General features: G+C 39.7%; 1 protein-coding gene across 1 annotated transcript; it reads right to left on the reverse strand.

The window, feature by feature from the left end:
- Nucleotides 1-591: 591 nt before the first annotated feature.
- On the reverse strand, nucleotides 592-19,884 carry sertm1 (serine rich and transmembrane domain containing 1). The gene is made up of 2 exons (XM_084730370.1): nucleotides 19,748-19,884; nucleotides 592-1,264 (listed from the first exon to the last, which is right to left on the reverse strand). Exon 2 carries the CDS (start codon nucleotides 1,257-1,259, stop codon nucleotides 915-917), a length of 345 nt encoding a protein of 114 aa, XP_084586496.1. The 5' UTR covers nucleotides 1,260-1,264; nucleotides 19,748-19,884; the 3' UTR covers nucleotides 592-914.
- Nucleotides 19,885-20,022: the final 138 nt, after the last annotated feature.

Consider the following 20,022-nt stretch of genomic DNA (forward strand, 5'->3'; position numbering starts at 1 on the left):
ATTTATCTATCAATGTTTTGTAATTTGGATAATAAATGAACACTGATTCATAGTGAGTTTTTAAGAGACATTTATAGTGACGACTGCAAATGACAAATTATTTTCCCCCAAACCTTATCTGTATTAGACCCCCTGTATTTCACACCATGCTTACAACCCTCTGTGAAGCTTTAGTGACCCTTAATGGGGGTCAGGACCATCAGGTTAGAAACCAGTGTTTTCTTAAAACACCCTTTGTTACTCTTTGTTATGTTAAAAAAACAAAAACACCATCTCAAAGCCTTATTGAGCAACGGAGGCACACAAACATGCATTTCTGTACAAAGTAATAGTCTTTAATATTATTGTAATTCTGATTTTGCAATGACGTTTACAGACATTATGAGACATGCTTGACAAAGCATCACATGAAAGCAAAGTTATTTGTTCTACAGTAAATATGACGAGCACAGTGCAAGAAGTTAATGTTACAAAAACAAGGAAGAGGAAAGATAATAGTTCCTCATTATGCTGTTTCCTGCAGGGGGACAGCAGTTTGTCAGCTTCATTTGTTTTAATTGTTAAAATGAGCCTTGGTTGGAACCTGGGTTCAGTCACTCTCAACCCTCAAGACCTCTTCATCCCCTCTTCGACCCCTCTTCATCACATTGCGAGCTGTAGCTCCCCTGTGCCTGCAAGCTGCATGGACACAGCAGCCTTGCTGGATCATGGGGATTAGAATATAAATGCATGGAGTGTGAAGCCATGCTGTCTTTGTGGCTGTTTGAAGTGTTTGTATGTCACAGTGAGGAGGTGCCGGGCCTCTGTGTGCTTTGTGTGTGTGTGTGCATGCTTGCCTGTTGTTGCATGCACGCATGTGGAAATGCACTTGGACATATATTATTATGTCCATGTGCTCCTCCTTCCCATCTCCCTCAAGTGGACAGGGAGGAGATGGTGGACCTCTGAGACGAGATGCTGCAGATCTCCATGTTGGTGAAGGAGCTCCCTCCCTCGCTGCTGCAGTCTGGGACGGAGGAGGAGGAGGAGGAGATGATGTTCTTCAGCCTGTGCAGGGAGATGATGAGCAGCGTCAGCAGGAACACAAGCAGGCCGAGAAAGAGCCACACATAAACGTAGACGTTGCCCGGACGTCCTGGTGACGAGGCGGCCGCCGACGTGGAGGCAGAGGTTGGGGAGAAGCGGAGGAAAGTTCCATTGTCTATTTGAGAGATGCTGGTCTCATTATGGTCCACCAACGAGCTGTCCATCCCTGACATCCTGGCTAAAGTTCAGAGATTTGCATGAGAGAAAAAGAAAGATGAGTGAGATTTATTGTGAAGCAGCAGAAAAATACTTTGACTGTTTACTCTAATCAGAGTTTAGCAAAACTAGGTTTAAAATGAGCATATCCAGATTTAAAACTAAACAGAGCTCCGTTGCACAATTACAGACTCATCACAGTTTATTAAATTCAAGTCTAGTGATGTAAACAGAAATCATATGGAATCAATATGGAAATGCTTGCATCCCAATTATAAAACTAAATCAATAAATATTGCTTAACAAGCCTCTGCATTGTTTGCTAGGTAGCTTTCAAGTTTTTTTTTAAGCAAGGTCACTAAAGTTTTTAAATTGTTTAAAAACGTAAACAAAACCTTGCTTTGTTTTTTAGCAATCTAAGAAGTTTTTAAGATATATTGTTTGCTAGCTAAAGTTCGTTAAAAAGGTGTTAAAAAGCTCTTTGCTAGCAAGTGATAATATTGAACAAAATGTTACATTGTTTGCTATCAAGTTCAAAAGGTTTTTTTTAGATATATAATTTGCTAGCTAGCTAAGAAGTTAGTTAGCCTAGTTAGCCTTCTCCAGCTGCCTTGCCGATACGCTCTAATTTCTTCTCCTTTGAGGAAAACCTTGCTGGATGAATTACAAACTGAAGTGAAAGAAAGTAGAGACACATCATAAAACTTAAGTGGGTTGATTCTGACCCTTAAGTTTCTTCAAGAAACTCGATGTTAATACTGGATCACATTTTAAATTGGAGTTGAAAGTTTTGAGGAATTAAATTTAATCTAGGTTTTAGAGTACTTATTTGGTGCAGCACATTTTAAAGTTGAACCATGATTTGATCTGGTTTTAGGACGAGTCCTTGTTGGTGCACCTCGGCCTTAACGTCAACATCCATAATTTAAATGACCTGCAGGAGAAATTCTCTTTTGTCTGATGAAGCTGCCAGTGATTTGGTTTCTCCCTGCAGGACACTTCAGCTTGTCAGATGCTTGCTGACAAAAGAGCTTTAACCCACACACTCATTTCTGGCTGAGATTAAGAGGAAGACGGAGAGCACTTCTGTAATTCTGATTCAGGGCCAGCAATTTACTTCAAGAGCCCCAGAAGCAGAACAGACTTCTATCAAATAATAGATGCACATACAAATAATTTCTTTTTGCCCTCTCGGGCACCAGATGGAGAGTTCCGGAAAATTAAGAACCACCAAATTGACTTAGAGACAGTCAGCTATTATTAACAAAAGAAAATCTTTTATTGCATTGCCCTAGATAATTAACCTTACATCTGGCAAGATAAATGTCTGGAACCACTTGTTTTGAGGGCTGAGGAGATTAGAAACCATAAATAACTTGCGGAAAAGAAACCATAAATTATGTATAAAATACCCATAAACAACAAAAATATAAACAGGCTAAACGTTTATTTTTACTTCCATTTTTCATTATTTAAAGGGACAGTTCACCAAAATCAAAGTTCATAGTTAGGAACTACTTTCTTTCTTCCCAGTGGAAAGAAAGTGGTGCTGCTAGATTTTACTGCAGAAAGAAAATAGTTCATACAGGAAACTGCTCATAAAAGGTCTGTGAATTATCTTGAGTAACTGGATCAAGATTTCTGGAAAGAGACATCGCTGTTGAGGTTTTCAAATGTAGTTTTTGGCGCTTCAGTCGAGTCCATTTAGTCCCTTTACATTTGAGAGAAGGCAGACATCTCCAGGGCTCATATCTCTAAAACGTCACTGTGTGGATGTTTCACACAGAGATACAAAATGTCTGTCCCAGGAGGATAAAGTCATGACCCGCATTACTCTGCCTCTGATTGGCTTACCCTGATAGTCTTACCCTAACCAATCACTTTTCATGCCGACCAAACCAACCAACAAAAGAGTAAAAACGAGTACCAGCCAATCAGAGGCGTGACCAGGCCAAGGCACACCTGGGGCCTCATTTACAAAAATGTTCTTAGATTTGTACTTGATCAAAGATCAAGATCATTTTTGACAGTGTGCTTAAGTTTGATAAATAAAATCATAATCAAAATCATAAAAGAGGGCTTGAGCAGGTTCTGAGAAGAAAATTTGTAAGTGATCTATAAATCTAAACTCAACCAGCCTTAAAAATCAGTGATTTCCCCTGACAAAATAAACTACAGATGAGGGATTCATCAGGAACACTGTAAAAAAGAAAGTTCAGAAAACTCATAATTTCAAGGCAGCTGTCTTCACTAAACGTTTGAGTTTCCATCAAACTCGAATTCTTATGTTTTGAAATAAACTTTAAAAAGTTTTTCCCACCTATGATTTGGTTTTCTCCGCTCTGAAACGCTGGGGCCGTGTCCACTCTGCTCTCTCAGTGCCAAACGATGCTACGTTCTGAAAATGGCCTCAGGAGGCTCCATCTATCAATTTTATTGGAAACATCCAGACCGGTCCACCGGAGATCGAGGACAGAGAAAAGATGTTATTTTTCTTTTGCTTTCTGTGAAGCTGGAGAGAGCTGAAGTGAACTGCTGGCTGAGAGAGTTGCTGATTGTCTTTAGAAGAAAAACTTTCTTTATCCTTTACACAGCCTTTGTGTGTCATTGCCAGGATGTCAAATAGTGAGGTTTTGGTTTGGTAAAGCCACACAAGCAGAGCAAAGTGATGAGAAATACTGGCAGAGGGCAGCCACCACCACAGCACACTTCTAGTGGGTCAAAAGTCACAACTGAATTTCTTTACACTGTTTTATATGAAAATGTTGCATATTATGCCTTTAAATGATGGATTTCTGCCTAATCACAAAAAATAGAAAATTTCCAATGGATGCTGGTCTGTCGTTGTCATCAAATATATCTGGTATGTCTGTTACCGAGGGTTAATTACAAGGTTTAAGTGAGGGATCTTGATCACAGTGTAATGAGGACTAACAGCAGGGGGAGTGCTTGTCCCAGTGAATACCTGTCAGGCTCCCTGCCTGAAGCTGCGTATGCTCATAAATGAAGGCATCCTTATCTGATGAAATTAAACTCCTCATAATCAGCTTTCACAAAGACAGCTGAGAGCCAGCCCTCCTCCACCACATATTAAAACCGCTAATAATGTTCCACTGCAAATTACTGCACGGCGCACGGCCGACTGGAAGATGTGAGTGAGGATTGTCAAGCAGAGACAGTTCACAGAGACAGACGGAGGCTGTTCTGTATGTGGGTTAGACCGGCCTTGTGTCTTGACTTGATCTATGACAGAGGAGAAAAGACACTTCAAAGGGACGAGTAATAGACCATGACCAGAATGAAAGCAAGAGGTCAGCACACAGTCTTCTCCTCACTGTGGTGTCTGCTCATTCCTCTCTTATCTGCAAGCTCTCCTCTACGTCCTCTAGATTTTATGGTTATGCATTTCACCACGGACCCTATGTGAGCCTGCCCCCATTACAGTCAGGGGAGTGGAGTAAACAACTACTGTATATGTACCTCCTCCATGGTCTGTGGCCCTAAAAGGGACTTTTTCAAGTCCATTACTTTACTCTCATTAAACGATGCATTACACTCTGTAGCCTAGGTAGTTATAGTACTTAGTTACTTTTAAAATCATAATTCACTACTGAGTAGGCCTACAATTTCAAGTAATCTCTAAAGCTTTCATCTGCATTTTTATAGCAAATAAGGCAAACAGGCCAATGAAAATCTGGACATAATGATAATAAACAACAATAAACAAGACACTGCAGCTGGAACAGGTTTAGAGAGGTGACCACTGGGAGAAATTTTCTGTTTAAACTGGAAATTTGGAGGCCACTGATAAGTACTTCACCCACTGATAGTTAGTTTCCCACTACTTTTTGGTGCAGACCTGAGCAAAATGCGGCCCAGGGGCCAGATGTGGCCCACTGAATAGTTTCATGAGGCCAGCAAGGTCATTACTGCAGTACCGATTAAAAATTTGTCAGAGACAATCAATAACATTTTGGGTCAGTGCTGTGTTCATTGGTAATGATAACGAACAATATCTTTTATATTAAACTGTAACTTTATTCACTCAGTGCTGTACATCCATGTTTCTGTCTTTCTTTTTCTTTTACTTATGCTGCGACTATCGTTGCAACCTGTATGTAGCATGCATGGTGCACTGTAAAACATAAAGTTTTGGACATTGCCAACAAAATATTAGCTCAAAATTCATTGCATTGTTATTGACATTTCATTTAAAACATTTTTTTTTTTAAATAATTTTTGTAATCTTGAGCCTTTTTTGGTAAGTTTAGACTGACTGAACAGAGTGTGATTTCATTTTCCCTGGAACAAGTTGGCTTCCTGCAATTTCTTTGCAAAAAGCGCCTAAAAACACGGCAATATGCACTGCAATATATTAGAAAAGCTGCTGTGAAATCAGACATTTAGGCTGCAACAATCCCCCCAAAAAGCCTGTGAAATCGTGAAGGTACTGTCTGGAGGCAAAAAGTGATGGTTTGTGCCAAATTCATCACACCATGCAAGAGTGAGCACAACTGCTAAACAGGTATGAAAATATGTTTATTGTTGTATATTGTGAATTTCAGTTTTTGTACTTTTGTAGAGAGAAGGTAATTGAGTGAGGGTGCAGTGTAAGCATGTCAGTGTTTACTGTTATTGTGTAATCAGCAGTTTAATTATTATGAGAGGTTTATAACACTGTTGAGTTTCTTACAGCCCCATTCACAATCAGGAGCGATAGAAGTGATGCACACTGAGATGAGGGACTACTGTCATTGACATATTTTGCACAGGTGAGTCTTATAATTAAACGTGTTGCATCAGTTTGGACGCAGCGTTTCGTTCTGAGGCTGTAACAAATGTCAATATTGGCACAAAAGTTTTCTTCTATTGAGAAATGTCCCCTTTGAAGTGTAAGCCAACAGCTTTGTCCCCAAACTCTATTCTTCTTAGCTTATTCGCTCCCTTTCATTCTCTCCATTTGTCTCTCTCTGGATGGTACAGTTGACAAGAACTCTGCTCTCTTTAATTTACAGCCCACTGTACCTTCAGGGACATACACAGAATAATGAGGAGGGATGAGTTTGGCCGCACTCTCTTTCTATGATTACTCTCTTTGCCCCAACTCTGTTTTTTTTTTCTATCAAAGACTCCCAGTGGCCTTCCCAGTCAAATGAAAAACTGTCTTGCCACTTTTGTTGACTTATATTGTCTCTCTCTGCAGAGACTTCTTGAGATATTGATATTCAGTGCACATGCATTGTCCTTCCCTCCTTCTGCTAACTTCATTTTATCTCTGTGGTTTTTTACCATCCTGAGTACTTGTGACCATCTGGATGTCAGGTATAGTAAAGAGATCATTTAGATTAATTGATGTGGTGTTTTATATGAGGTACTTGTTCATAGTCGGTGTATTATCTACAGCTACCTAGAAAAAGGATTCTTCCTGAAGGCCTGAGGTTCTACCCAGAACCCTTTTTCGAAGTAAGGCTTTGTCGAGGTTTCTTTTGTGAGAGCCCTTTATATCTGAAAGATGGAATTCCTCAAGGATTGTTGAAATTCTTGAGGAACAATTTCATCAAAAGTAATTTGTACAATAAAATTAAAAAAGGTTCTTGGTAGAACCCCCTGGTGGGTTCTAGACAAAACCCTTGGAATGTTAAGAACTCCCTGTATGGGTTCTGGATAAATGCCTTGGGATATAAAAGTGTTCTTGGTAGAACCCTCGGGGTAGAATCTAGATAAAACCCTTTGAATGTAAAAGTGTTCTTTATGGAACTCCTGGGGTGGGTTCTAGATAAAAACCTTGGAATATGTAATTATTCTCAGTGGAACCCCTGGGATGTGTTCTAGATAAAACCATTTGAATGTAAAAGGGTTCTTGGTGGAATTCTCAGGGTAGGTTCTTGTAAGCACCCTTAGAAGATGAAATTTTTTTCTTGAAGCCCTAGAGAGGGTTCTGGGTGGAACCATTATAGAAGGGTTCTCTATAAAACCTCTCATAGGGGACCCTGGGTGAAACTTTCACTGATGGTTTTAGGTATAACCTAAATATGTTGGGTTCTGTGTAGAGCTTTCTGAAAGGGGCTCAAGTGGAACCTGTATGAAAGGTACAGTACATGGATGTACAGTACCTGGCGGTCAGTAGATGCTGGTCATTATCACCATCATCATCATCATCATCAGGAGAAACACAGAAGAGTACCCGCACGAAGCTAAACACTGAGCTATTGAGGACGGCGTCAACAACAAAAGGTATATTAGTCACTTAAAAAAGGTCCCCCTAAAAAAATCATTTTAAGTGGCCATTTTATTTAGACTGTTTTCATTGCTTTAATTTGCCATCAGACAGCCTTTTCTGATGAGAAATCATCGTCATATAGGCCAAATATCGCTCTCTCCAAACCAACCAAACTCCATAGATGAAATCAGTCATTTTATCTTGCAGAACACAGGAGTTGCTGGTGTATCGCTGCCTCAGTCTCTTACTTTGTTTGTGTCATTGCGTGTCTTCTTCTGTGAACCCATACTATCCTTTTAAAACACCAAAGTCACACGAGAACAGGAACAAACTGGCAGATCAAGGCAGCATTTAAAAACATCTCGCATGTTCTGTGAGATAAAATGACTGATTTTGCCTATGGAGTTTGGTTGGTTTAGAGAGAGTTATATTTGGTTTACATAACAGCATTTTCCTCTCAGAAAAGGTGGTCTGATGGCAAGGTAAAGCAATACTTAAAATGAACTATCACTTTAACGTTTTCTTTAGTGGAAAAAGGTCCACCTGTAACTCAGTAACTCAAAGTTCCACATCTCAAAATGTGTTATGTGCCTGTCAGAAATGTCCATGAACATGACACAGAGTCTGTGCCTGCTTACTCACTCCACACGCTCTTATTTCTTCTACTCCGGCACCTTTTCTTCATCCTATCCGCTGTCTTTCCCCTGTCACTCCCTCCTACTCTTTCCTGCTCTGTATAGGTTGCTGTCGTTAATGATATGTTGTTTTGAAATCTGTGATGAAGCTTGTTCATTGTGAGCTGAAGTGGCTGATAATTGGCCTTAATGATGCTTTTTGTATCCAGGCAACAAGGTACGTTCAGTTCTTTTTCAAGCTAATCTACTTTAAGAGGGCAGGCCACGCAGTACCGCTGAGGCTAAAGAGGTCAGACATACACACACATGCACGCACGCACACACACACACACACACACACACACCCGCCTACACATAATAAATACCCGTAGTCATTTTCCTTAGGAATAGTTACAAGCCTAATTCAGAGAACACCAGGGGCTAATTGGGAAAATTATATGTCTTTATTGAGGAAAATTACATAAATGTTCAAAATGTCTTGCTTTGTTATGTGGTGTACGTAGTAAGACATGTTGGACCTGAGTCTCCTGCACTCTTAGAAATAACAGTTCCAAAAATGTTCTTTCTGAGAGGCTGAGGCTCTACCAAGAACCATTTGCTTCTGAGGAACCCTGATTTGGATTGTTAAGATCTTTGAAGAACTCTTTTGTCAGGGATTGTTTGTCCTACAACATAAAAGGTTTCTCGATAGAATCCCCTGAGTGGTTCTGGATTAAAACCATCGAAATATAAAAGAGTTCACAGTTGTGGGTTCCACATAAAAAAAACTTTGGAAATGAAAGGGTTCTCAGTAGTACCCCTCAGGACAGTTCTAGAAAAATCATTTGGAATACAAAATGATGCTTAGTGGAACCCCGTGCGTGGTTTCTTGATAAAACACTGGAATATAGAAGGGTTCTAGTAGAACTCCATGGGTGGGTTCTAGATACAACCTTTGGAAATTAAAGGGTTCTCAGTCCCTTGAGTGGCTTCTAGATGAAACATTTGGGATATAAAAGAGTTCTTGGTGGAGCCTCCAGAGAGGGTTCTGGGTGGAACCATTATACCATAGGAAGGTTCTCTGTAGAACCTGTCATTGAGGGTTCTGGATGAAACCTTTCTCAGATGGTTCTAGGTGGGGATGCACCAGTACCACTTTTTTTCAGACCGAGTACAAGTACAAGTAATTAATAATGTCATTAAAGTTCTTACAATAACTTTTGAAACATGTTTTATTTTCATTAGATGGTCACTTTCTAAATGTAACAAATCATTGTTGCTGTTTTGTGCTACAAGTGTAACCATAGTTACTGTACACATTACATTTTTAGGTTATTTGTAGTAAGTTACTTTACTGATTTTGTGTTCCTTGTTAAGCTGTGCAGTTTACTTTGTATGTGATATATTTCAGTATAATAATTTCACATTATTATGAACTTGCAGAATTTAGTTTACCATTATAAATGGTGTTATATATATAATTATTTCATTATCATTTGCCGCATTTTAACTAGTATTTTAATCACACATTTACAGTGTAGTATTTAAGTTTCCTCTTGTCTAAGAGCTAATTAGTTCCTACCTGTCATTGTTTAGGGGGGGACAGGTATGAGTGTGGGGCCATGTGTGCAACACTTTGGTTTCCCCCGCTGTGAACCCTGAAGAGTGAAGTTGCGTGTCTTGTGCTGTCAGGCCGTTTTTGGTGAAGAATAAGTACACAGAGAGAAGTTGTAGCAGCTTATTACGAAGAAAACAGGGTTGCAGACGGTGGCGGCGGTGTTTTTTCTTCGTCTTCGAATTTTTTTGTTGTGACATTCAACTAGTTTTCTCCCGCCAGGACTTAATGGACAGCGGCTGGCTGCGGCCTGCAGGTGGACTCTTACATGGACTTACGTGGGATTTTCCGGACAGTTTCCAACGTCTCTGCGGTCATTAGTGGATGATGTTGAGGACAGCGAGTCTCTCGCTGATGATGACGACGCATCGAAAAAAAGACGGTAAGAATCAGCAAACTTCTTAAACTCTGCATCGTTGCGGTTCTTTAGATGTTTACTTGTATCGAGCGGCTACTTTTCGTGACGTGGTATCGGGTGTGGAGTATCGGAGTAGTTTTATGAGTACGAGTACGTGAGGACAGTATCGGGCCGATACCCGATGCTGCTATCATGCATCCAGTCCTGTTTATGTTGGGTTCTAGATAGAGCTCACTGAAACGGCTCCAAGAACCCTTTGGTTCTAATTATCAACTTTATTTCTACAAATGTGTCAAGCAACGCATATTACATATCCGCTCTCTCTTGTTGGTTTCAATCTTATAATAACGTAAGACCGATCACAAGGAAAAACAGCAATATCTCCAAATATTTGCAAGTCATATAAAAAAAAATATATTTTGGGATGAACGGCCCCTTCAAGCCAAATATCACTCTCTTCAAACCAACCAAACTCCTTAAGTGAAATCTTTAATTTTACCTCGTACAATACAAGAATTGCTGGTGTGTCACTGCCTCATTGTTTTTATTTGTGTTATTGTGTGACTTCAGTGTTTTAAAAGAATAGTTCAGATTCACCGAAGTCACACAGTAACACAAACAAACTAACAGATAGAGGCAGCAGTAGACCAGCAAGTCCAATGTCTGGTTGCTTTGGAGAGAGCAATGTTTGGTTTATACAAAGGTGGTTTTCTGGAAAAGGCCATCTGACAGCAAAGTAAAGCAGTGAAAATGTTCTAAATGTAGTGTTCACATAAACTGATTTTTTTAGGTGGGACTTTTGTAAGTGGATAACACATGCTTTGCTGTTGTCCACAGCAGTGCATTTCGTAGCTTCCTACACCAGTTTTCAGGCAGTTTTTTTTAACTGGAGGTGTGCTGACAGCCAAATACTGCAGGTAATACACTGACTATCGATAAGTACCTCATACAACCCCACTTCAGATAATCCAAACTATCCATGTAAGTTGTTTTTTAGATTAACTTTACTTCAACTCTGTTTTTCCTCTGGATGTGATGGATATTGCGCAAACATCTAGACTACTGCAGCCTGTCTTTGGCTGTTTCTGTGGTCTGACCCTACCTACATTTATTTTCTGAGAAATAAATTGCTGGCTCTTTGAGATGAACTAGGTTTTTTTTTTCTTGAGCACTTTGTGCCTAATTTTTCATCTCTCTCCCACTGAGCTGTAATCTCATTTGTTTTTGAGTGTCTGTAAAAAGAGCCTGGCTTAATTTCAGCTGTTGCTCAACCCCAGTGTTTTGTTTTGGGTCTTGGAGACCTTGAGTCCTCTTTAACAGCTCCATAAAACATACTCAGCATTGTTTTAACAGCTTGATACTTAACAACTTTTCCAAATTTTATGGGAATTGCTTATAAACACAAACATGCATCAAATGTGTAAGCTCAGTTTATGGTAAGAGGGAGGGTTAAGACTTCAGTAATTATTGAAAAGCCTTACATGTTGCTGTTACTTTTTTCTTTTTTACACAGTGAGGTTTAAGGTCTGACATGGACGTCCTCTGGTGTCTGCTCTGCAGTGGTTTCTCTAGGCACCAGCTGATGCTATAATTATGTTCAAACTCACTCAGGTGGGATCTCAGCTGCCTCTACACTTCCCTCTCAGCAGATATAGCCTTTACAAAGAATATCGAAGGCCGTTACATTCATTAGACAGCTGAAAGAACAGATGGAAAGAAGTGGGGAGACAGCGTGCCATGCTAAGTCTCAGCTAGACCAGAGTTAAACCTGAGACGTCATATCAATTGCAAAATGTTTAATGGGGAAAAATGTAAGACCCTAGCATTCAAAAATTAGTCCAAATAGCCCGTTGGAGCCATAGATGGTATATTAAATAGTTTGAATCCCTACACAATCTATGGTTGAGTTAATGTTGGAAGGTACAACCTATGCTGCTATCCAGACAATGTCTATTTTAGAGACGTCCCTGTTTATTTCAGCAAGACAATGCCAAGACACATTCTGCACGTGTTACAACAGTGTGGTGTCATAGTCAAAGAGTTCAGGTACTAGACTGACCTGCCTGCAGTCCAGACCTGTCTCCAATTTAAAATGTGTGATGCATTATGAAGCGCAAAATACAACAAACAGAGAGCCTGAACTTCTGAGAGTCTCAGCGTGTTGCAGGCGTCAAATTGAAAATGAGTGTATATTTACAAAAAACAAAAGAGTTAATTGACGTTTGTCTTTGCACTGTATTGAATTGCATATAGGTCAAAGAGGATTTACAAATCATCATGTTCTGTTTTTTATTTACACAGCATCCAAACCTTGTCCTTTAATGAAGATGTGGCAGAAAGGAGAGGAAAAGCACAGAATAACCCTTTCTACCTGAGCAGGGGAGGTAGGGGGAAGGGAGGAGATGAATCAGGCCACACCTGTGAGCTGTAGAGGGCAGAAAAATTTAACAAAGACAACATGGCAGAAAGATTAAGGAGTGGAAGTGACAAAAAAGGAGATAATTGGAAGATATATATCCAGTTTCTGGACAAAAGTGCTACAGATAATGAAAAGGAAACACAGAATTGTGTGAAAGTAAACTGAGTGGTGAGTTACAAGAACAGACTGGATGTGATGAACTTTTTTAAGACAGCTGAGTCCGGCTGTACTGGTTTGTGGTGATCCTTAAAAATGGGCTGGATTCATCCTCGTCTCTTCATGGACCTGCTCGGAGCAGCTAATACTTCCTAGTCTGTCGGGTTGAAGTCCTCAAAAGCTAAGTCTCAAGTCTCATATTCTGTGTTCTCTGGACTTCCTCCATGCTCCTGCCTGTAACCACCCCTCTCCCCCTACCCTCCCTGGACATTAATGCCCCCCCTTAAACAAACTCCTTTACCCCCTGAGCTCAACTGCACAGCACCAAACAAACACACACTTACACTGACCCTTACAAGGACAAATCTGTACTGTTTTGGTGTGAATTTCTGAATTTTGGAGATACTGGCTGCAGAGATGTCTGCCTTCTCTCCAATATAATGGAATGGCACCAGCCCTGTGGTGCTCAAAGTGCCAAAAATTTAAAACCATTGTCTCTGCAAGAATTATGACCTGGTTGCCCGAAATAATCTGCAGACCTCATTGTGAGCAGTTTCGTGTCAAACTACTTTCTTTCTGGAACTACTTTCCTTCACACAGAAAGAAAGCAGTCCCTACGTGAAATTGCTCACAACGAGGTCTGTGGATTATTTTATTTAACTGGGTCGTGACATTTTCAGGGAGAGACGCCAGTTTTGAATTTTTCAAACGTAATAAAAAACTTAATCCTGTTCCTGCAGACTTTGTGTCTCACCCCAGGCCAGGCTAAACTGCCTGAGAATGCCAAACAGGGCTGTAGCCAGGATTTTACAAATACTGACATCATGACTTTAAATCCCGCGAGTTACAGCATACCTGGTCATTCTTATTGATAAGAAACTGTAGGAGCTGCTGGCAGCTGCTCTTTTGAGAGGAAAGGGGCAGGGACCTGACTTTTCTGTGCTGTTCCTTGAAGTTGGACATCAGCAGAGCCAGAGGTTCTTTGATTTGCATTTACTTGACTAACATCTCAGTCCTCCTTTAATAACTTAGCATTGAAGACGTGCCTTTCCCTCCTCTGCCGGTCGGGGCCATATGGAGTTCAGTTCAGGCATTTTGAGACCGTTCTGCCTTTCAGCCTCCTTATTCTCATGTTTCCTCCTGCATCTGCCAGCCTGGAGCTCATCAATGGGTTCTTGCACAAGAGCTCTCCTCTATTCACTCAGCTATGACTTTTTTTCTGATTATGTATTTCAGCTTTTTCAATGCCAGCATTGCCCTCTCGGCTATGTCAAGAGCTTTTAATATATTCTGTATATCCTTGGCTATCTCAGCTGCACACTCTTCAAGCCGGGCTGCCTTGAGCAAATTTCTCTTCATGAGTTCCGTCTTCTGTCATCTGTCCCTGCTCCACCTTTACTTGTTTGGTCTTGACTTTACTGTGTTTTGTCCAGCATCACTCTGTGTCTATAGCAAGTGATTCTTGGCTCCCAAAGCTCCCCTTTGTCCTCATCAAACGCCTTTCTCTTCCGCAATCTCTGCAAATCACTCCTCAAACAATCTCCCCCTCTGCTGGTCGAGTGCGTTCGGCAAAACTCCTCCTGAGACATTGTGCCGTGAAGCTTCCTCTGCTCCACTTTCTCAATCTGTTCCTCGTCCTCCACCCTCCATCATTTTCTCATCAGCTCCTCGTAATCTTCCTCACTGTCAGCACTGTCAATGTATATTCAGCACAATTATTTTCCTCTAATGAGTTCTGTACACATAAATATCCTACACTCTTGTTATCTGAAGTATCTTTTGCACAGTTTTATGTATTTGTATTAAGTCATTTGTAAAGCATGAATTTTAATGTTCATAACTCTAAATTAAAATAATGCCATAAAGTGAAACAGAAAATAAATTAAAAAGTTTGAAACTCAGTGTTTGGAAGCTTGAACTCTAATAAAATCAGGTTTTACAAAACTGAAACTAAGTTTTGAAGGCTTGACTATTACTTCGTTTTGATGGTCTGAAAAAAGAATTCAGATCTCTTCAAACATTATTTTGTCTTTTTGGGTCTTTGTTCTTCATAACTACAGCACTCTTTTTTACACTGTTTTATTCTCGCACAGTTTCAAAGTTAGTTTCAAATTAGTTGAATCTTTGTAAATGATGACCTGAAAAATGGTGCGCATACGTGGGGAAAAGAAAGTTTTAAAATGCAACCTGAGTTTCAAAAGGGGTGAATCTTAATACTGAAACTTTTGAGGGCTTGAACAATGTTTTGACAGATTGGAAATAAAAAATCAATTTTTTTGTATTTGAGTTGTCATTCCAAATATCTGCATTATTATTAATGTAACATTATTATTTTTTAATGTTATCCGTGAGGGTTGAAACTCAGAAACAAAATTTTTCAGCCCATTAAAACATTATACAAGTCTTCAAATCTTAGTTTCAATCTCGCAAAAACTTTTTATTATTAGATTTCAGGTAACTTAATTCCATACCTGATTTTAATATTGCCTGACATTTATTTTATTTAAATGAAAACCTTTGGTGTACACAGGTTTATGCTCTAAAGGAAGTGTTAGAAAGTGATCAACCATATATACCATAACCACATATTTTTGGTAAAATATAGCAATTATTATTTGTTTTTAGGGATAATGTTTTAACGATTTGGTATTTGGTAGAGCTAAAACACACTTTAAGGAACAGTGTGTAGGATTTGGGGACATCTAGTGGTGAACTCATCTCACCCTCCCCTTCCAAACGTAGGAGAAACCTGAAAAAAAAAAAAACCTGAAAGGTCCTCTCTAGAGCCAGTGTTTGGTTTGTTGATTGTGGACTACTGTAAAAAAAAAAAAAACATGGTGTAACATAGCGGCCTTTGTGAAAAAGGACCTGCACTCACTGTAGATATAAACAGCTCATTCTCAGGAAACACAAAGATTCTTATTTTCAGGTGATTATACACAAATGAAAACATACTGGTGGATATTTTGTTCCATTTGTGCCAATGAAGCCCTGTAGATATTATACACTGACTTTTAATCAATATTTATCGGTTTACTCTAATGATCCACATGGGTCCAATTTTATGTTTTTTTTTTTAGGGATACGTGTACAGTATTGTCGAAATATCAAAATGAACTGCTGATATGACAAGCTGCTTTACTTGTGAATTGTTTTATAGGAACAGATGCAGCATACATATAGAAAAGCTGAAAACAGCAATCCAGCGCAATTATAGTTTTTGTGGCAACTGCTAATTTCCAACACCTGTCCCTAGAAGGGCTTTTATGAAAGTAAGATCTGTGCATGAATTATGGGTACAGAACGGGAATATGTCTGCAGTGTGGAGGTTCTTTGAAGTGTCTGAAACGGATACTGTGGCAGTTCCAGACCGATTTTCCCAATTGCAACCATAATTGATATTTGTTTAATTAATTTACAGTTGCAGTTATTTGTTTCAGTAACATGGTGTCAGCACCAAATCATTGCAAGAAACTATTGAATTATTGAACTGCCCAGGGGGGTTCAAGACCCGTGATACAGGAAAACAGTCCTGTATCACTGACCCCCCCCTCACCACCAGCACCACCAGAACTGCAACTGAATGGATATCAGAGTTGTCATTTGCAATGTTCTGCATCTAAAAGAGAAACAAGCACCGGTGAAGAAAGAAAAGAAAACTGTCAGCACTGTTGTTTTCTTATTTTGCCCATAGAATGTGTACATTTTAAAAAGCATTTCATTTTATGTCTGCATCTGTCAGTGGGCCGTCACAGTAAGAGCAGGCAGAATAAGATGCTAATTCACTACAGGAGAGACTTGATGTTCTCTGCAGTTAGGTGGAAACATATTTATTTTTCTAGGGCTGCAACTAATGATTGTTTTCAGTGTCAAGATGATTTGGAAAATATCATCATAAAAAATCCAATATTGTGCATCCCTAATTGTTTTTTTTTTAATAAACTGTATTATTTTTACATGAGGCTTTTTAAAATTCACAATAGGTTGTCCATTCAGGGCCAAACACAGACAGCACTGGACTCTCTGCTGTTTCTAATTAAAACCTTGCGATCTCTTTCGGTGACAGAAAATAGCCTCGGCCATTACTGGAATATTTACAGTCCATGCATGCAGCATATGCAAATATTTACTAAAACTTTCACCTCCCAGAGACACATTCTGTCGTCTGTTCTGTTCTGCTATTAGCTCTCTGCTTCATGAATAATGGACAAGATCCACACGTGGCGAAATGTCATGGCATTTGGGCCATATTCTTTTGTGTGAGTGTGTGTGCATACTTTCTCATGTATTCGTGCCACATGCCTGAACAGACAAAGCCAATTCGAGCCAGCAGCAGAAATATCATGCACATGCAGTCCCATATGTGAGAATGAGATTTTCCCCACATACTGTGTGCACACGCACAGACACACATGTTCGGTTTTCAGCTTAACTACAGAGATTGCCAGGAGATAAAAGTAGCCTGAATTTCAAACATGTTAAATATCTCATATTCTGAGCCAGATCAGCTGAAAACAGACCTGAGGCTCAGCCACATGAATTACAAATCGACTCTGCAGCCCCAAATACCACAGATAACCCAAGTCAGGGGTCAGAGATATGCAGGAATGATGAAAGTATGAAGAAAGAGAAGTTTCAATCTGCGTCAGAAGCTCCCAACCATTTCCCTACTTCTTTATGTTTTTTTTAGCAAGACACCAGAAAAAATTTGTTTCAGTATTTACTTTGAAATTATGTCCCCCAACCTTTTCCCCTTTGAGCCCCCCTACTTGTATCTAAGAAAAGCTGAGCCCCCCCCCCCCCCAGCCTGTGCACACGCCAAAAGAATAAGTGATTCATTCCAAAGCTTTATAGTAAAAAAATTGCATTGCAAAACATCAATTATAATTGTTTCTTAGAAATTTCATCTTTGGTAAATGTCTCTTTTGTCATTTAAGCTTAAAGGGGCAATAGGTAAGATTCTAGCGTTCACAAATGAGTATTGCAGTTCAAATGGCGAGTTTGAGCCAAACAACCATAATATCTTTTATGGCTGAAGCAAGTTGAAAAAAAAAAAGCAGGCTGCAGGAGCTCCACAGGAACGCAAGTCACGCGCAACATCGTAAACTGACAATGACAAGCAACAATGAGTCTTACACTGTAAGGGGCTGGAGTTCAGCCAGTCTCACTGCCTACCAGACTCCATTAACATATTGCTCAATTTAACCATTATAAACATCTACTCCCTCTAAAAGATTATAAATTATTTCTTTACAACTCATAAACAGACACTTACTCATTTAGCAAACATTCAGCATTAATTTAAACTCTAATAAATGTGAAATGGGGAAACAAAAACAGTTATTCTGGCCCCGAATGGATATTTTAAAGGAGAACACACTGCTGTTGAGACGGTACTTCAACTCTGATAACAAATCATGGTCATTTTATGATTTAGCACAGCAACTACATGACATATTTCTCCTTTAACATCTTTCCTCTCAACAACCCAACACACACATCCTTATCAAAGGAAAAATAATGATTCATCATCACAGAGCTTGAGAGGTCACAGAGGTGCGGCCCACTAAATAGCTTACTACAGTATTTTTTAAAGGGACCAAAAATAGTATTTAAGTAGTTTTATATACAGACTTTTAGATTAACACTGATTTTAGTTAATATGTGCAAATCTAATTTCGACATCTTCAGAGCAGACAAAGCCTTGGGGACCCCCTGTGATTTTTGTTGACAGACCTTGCAACATTTTTAGTGCTGCAACAATTATATGATTATTAATTGGCATTTTTGACAACTATTTTGTTGTCATTTTTAAAGGAAACAAAATCAAAATTCTCTGATTTCAGCTTCTCAAATGTGAATATTTTCTGGTTTCTTTGCTCCTGGCTGTATCTACACCTGTATTTCCTTATTTTTTTTTATTATTTTGCTTTGCTTGGGACACTTGGGAACAGACCCAGAACGTTTGTATTTGACATCCTGGGAATGAGACTCAACAATCAACTATCTTTTTGGTCCGAATATACAAGTCGTGTATGTCAATTAATGACACCTGGCAAGGAATTTAGAAAACAAGGTGGAGTTGGAATGAGTCGTGAAAACAATAAACTAATGTTTTTATTCATTGCCTTTACATTTGAATGACAAAATCTCGCAGCGGCACCTGAGTGCACTCAGAGCTGCAGCAGGGGTCGAGCTCCGCCGTTCAGCTGCTATCCGATTCTCTCAGATTCTCTCTGTGCATGAAAGTGATGTTTTCAAAAAGCCAAGCGGGAGTGAGTTCTCAAAGGTGTCACAGAGGGCTTATTACAACTGACATAAATGTGACAGACAGAGTTAAAAACCTAAGAAATGATTATGAAAGTATTGGAGGGGTTTTTGGTCAGTGGCCAGCATGGATAATGAGCTCTTTTGCTTTGATGTCTGTGTGTGTGCGTGTGTGTGTGTGTGTGTGTGTGTGTGTGTGTGTGTGTGTGTGTGTATGCATGTGCCTGTTAGTCCATCCCTGCGGTGAAGTGTATTTTTACACCTCGTTCTCATATCTGTTAATTACTCCTGATACTTCTGAATGCAGTTGCCAATAAATTCGATACTCTGTTTTTATTAGGTTGAACAGGATGAGTCATGCATCATTTTTAAAACAAAAACAAACCCTGCTCCTGTTCTCTTTGCGCTGAAAGGACACTTTTTATATCCTCTTTCTGGGGGTTGGGGGGGGGGGGGGGGTACAATCGCTTCACTCATCACTCATTCCTTCCCGCTTCTTCTCAACTGCCACACAGGAAGCCCGCTTTATTTTCCCAAGTTGGTGAATGGCATCAATTCTTCCTCCCTTTTTTACCTTTTTCCTTCCCTAGAAGTCTCAATTCTCATCTTTAATTTTCCTGTTTCATCTGCTCTTAATGTCCTCGCTGAATAAAGTTGCTTGCAACTGAAAAGAGACATTTGAGGTGAATAATGGCTCTTTGTATCCAGCAGGAATCCCCTCTTCACAGATCAGATTAACACCGTCCCTGCTCTGTCTCCCTCTTAAAAAAACATTTTGGAAACATTTCATTAAAGAAAAAAAATAGCCTGAAGCTTTATGAAATTGTTGCATTAAAAAAAAGGAGCAATCACAGACCTTTTTGCGTGTGTATGAGGCAGCTGTTCCTCGCTGGCGTTCACGTCGTGCAGAAATCCATCCCGTTGTGTTTGGTCTTTCAGCCGAGCAAACCAGATCTGTTGCCCCTGAGATCTTCCCTGTGAGCCTGCCCCCTCCCTCTCCCTCCCTCCCTCTCTGTGTGTGTGTGTCATTCAGTGTGACACACACACACACACACACACACACACACGACACAGGCACTACAGCTGGAGTACTGTCAGATGTGGATCCTCTGTATGAATGGGCTCACATTT

The sequence above is a fragment of the Lutjanus erythropterus genome, chromosome 11 (assembly GCF_056507025.1).
Source record: "Lutjanus erythropterus isolate fLutEry1 chromosome 11, fLutEry1.hap2, whole genome shotgun sequence".
Lineage (NCBI taxonomy): Eukaryota > Metazoa > Chordata > Actinopteri > Lutjaniformes > Lutjanidae > Lutjanus > Lutjanus erythropterus.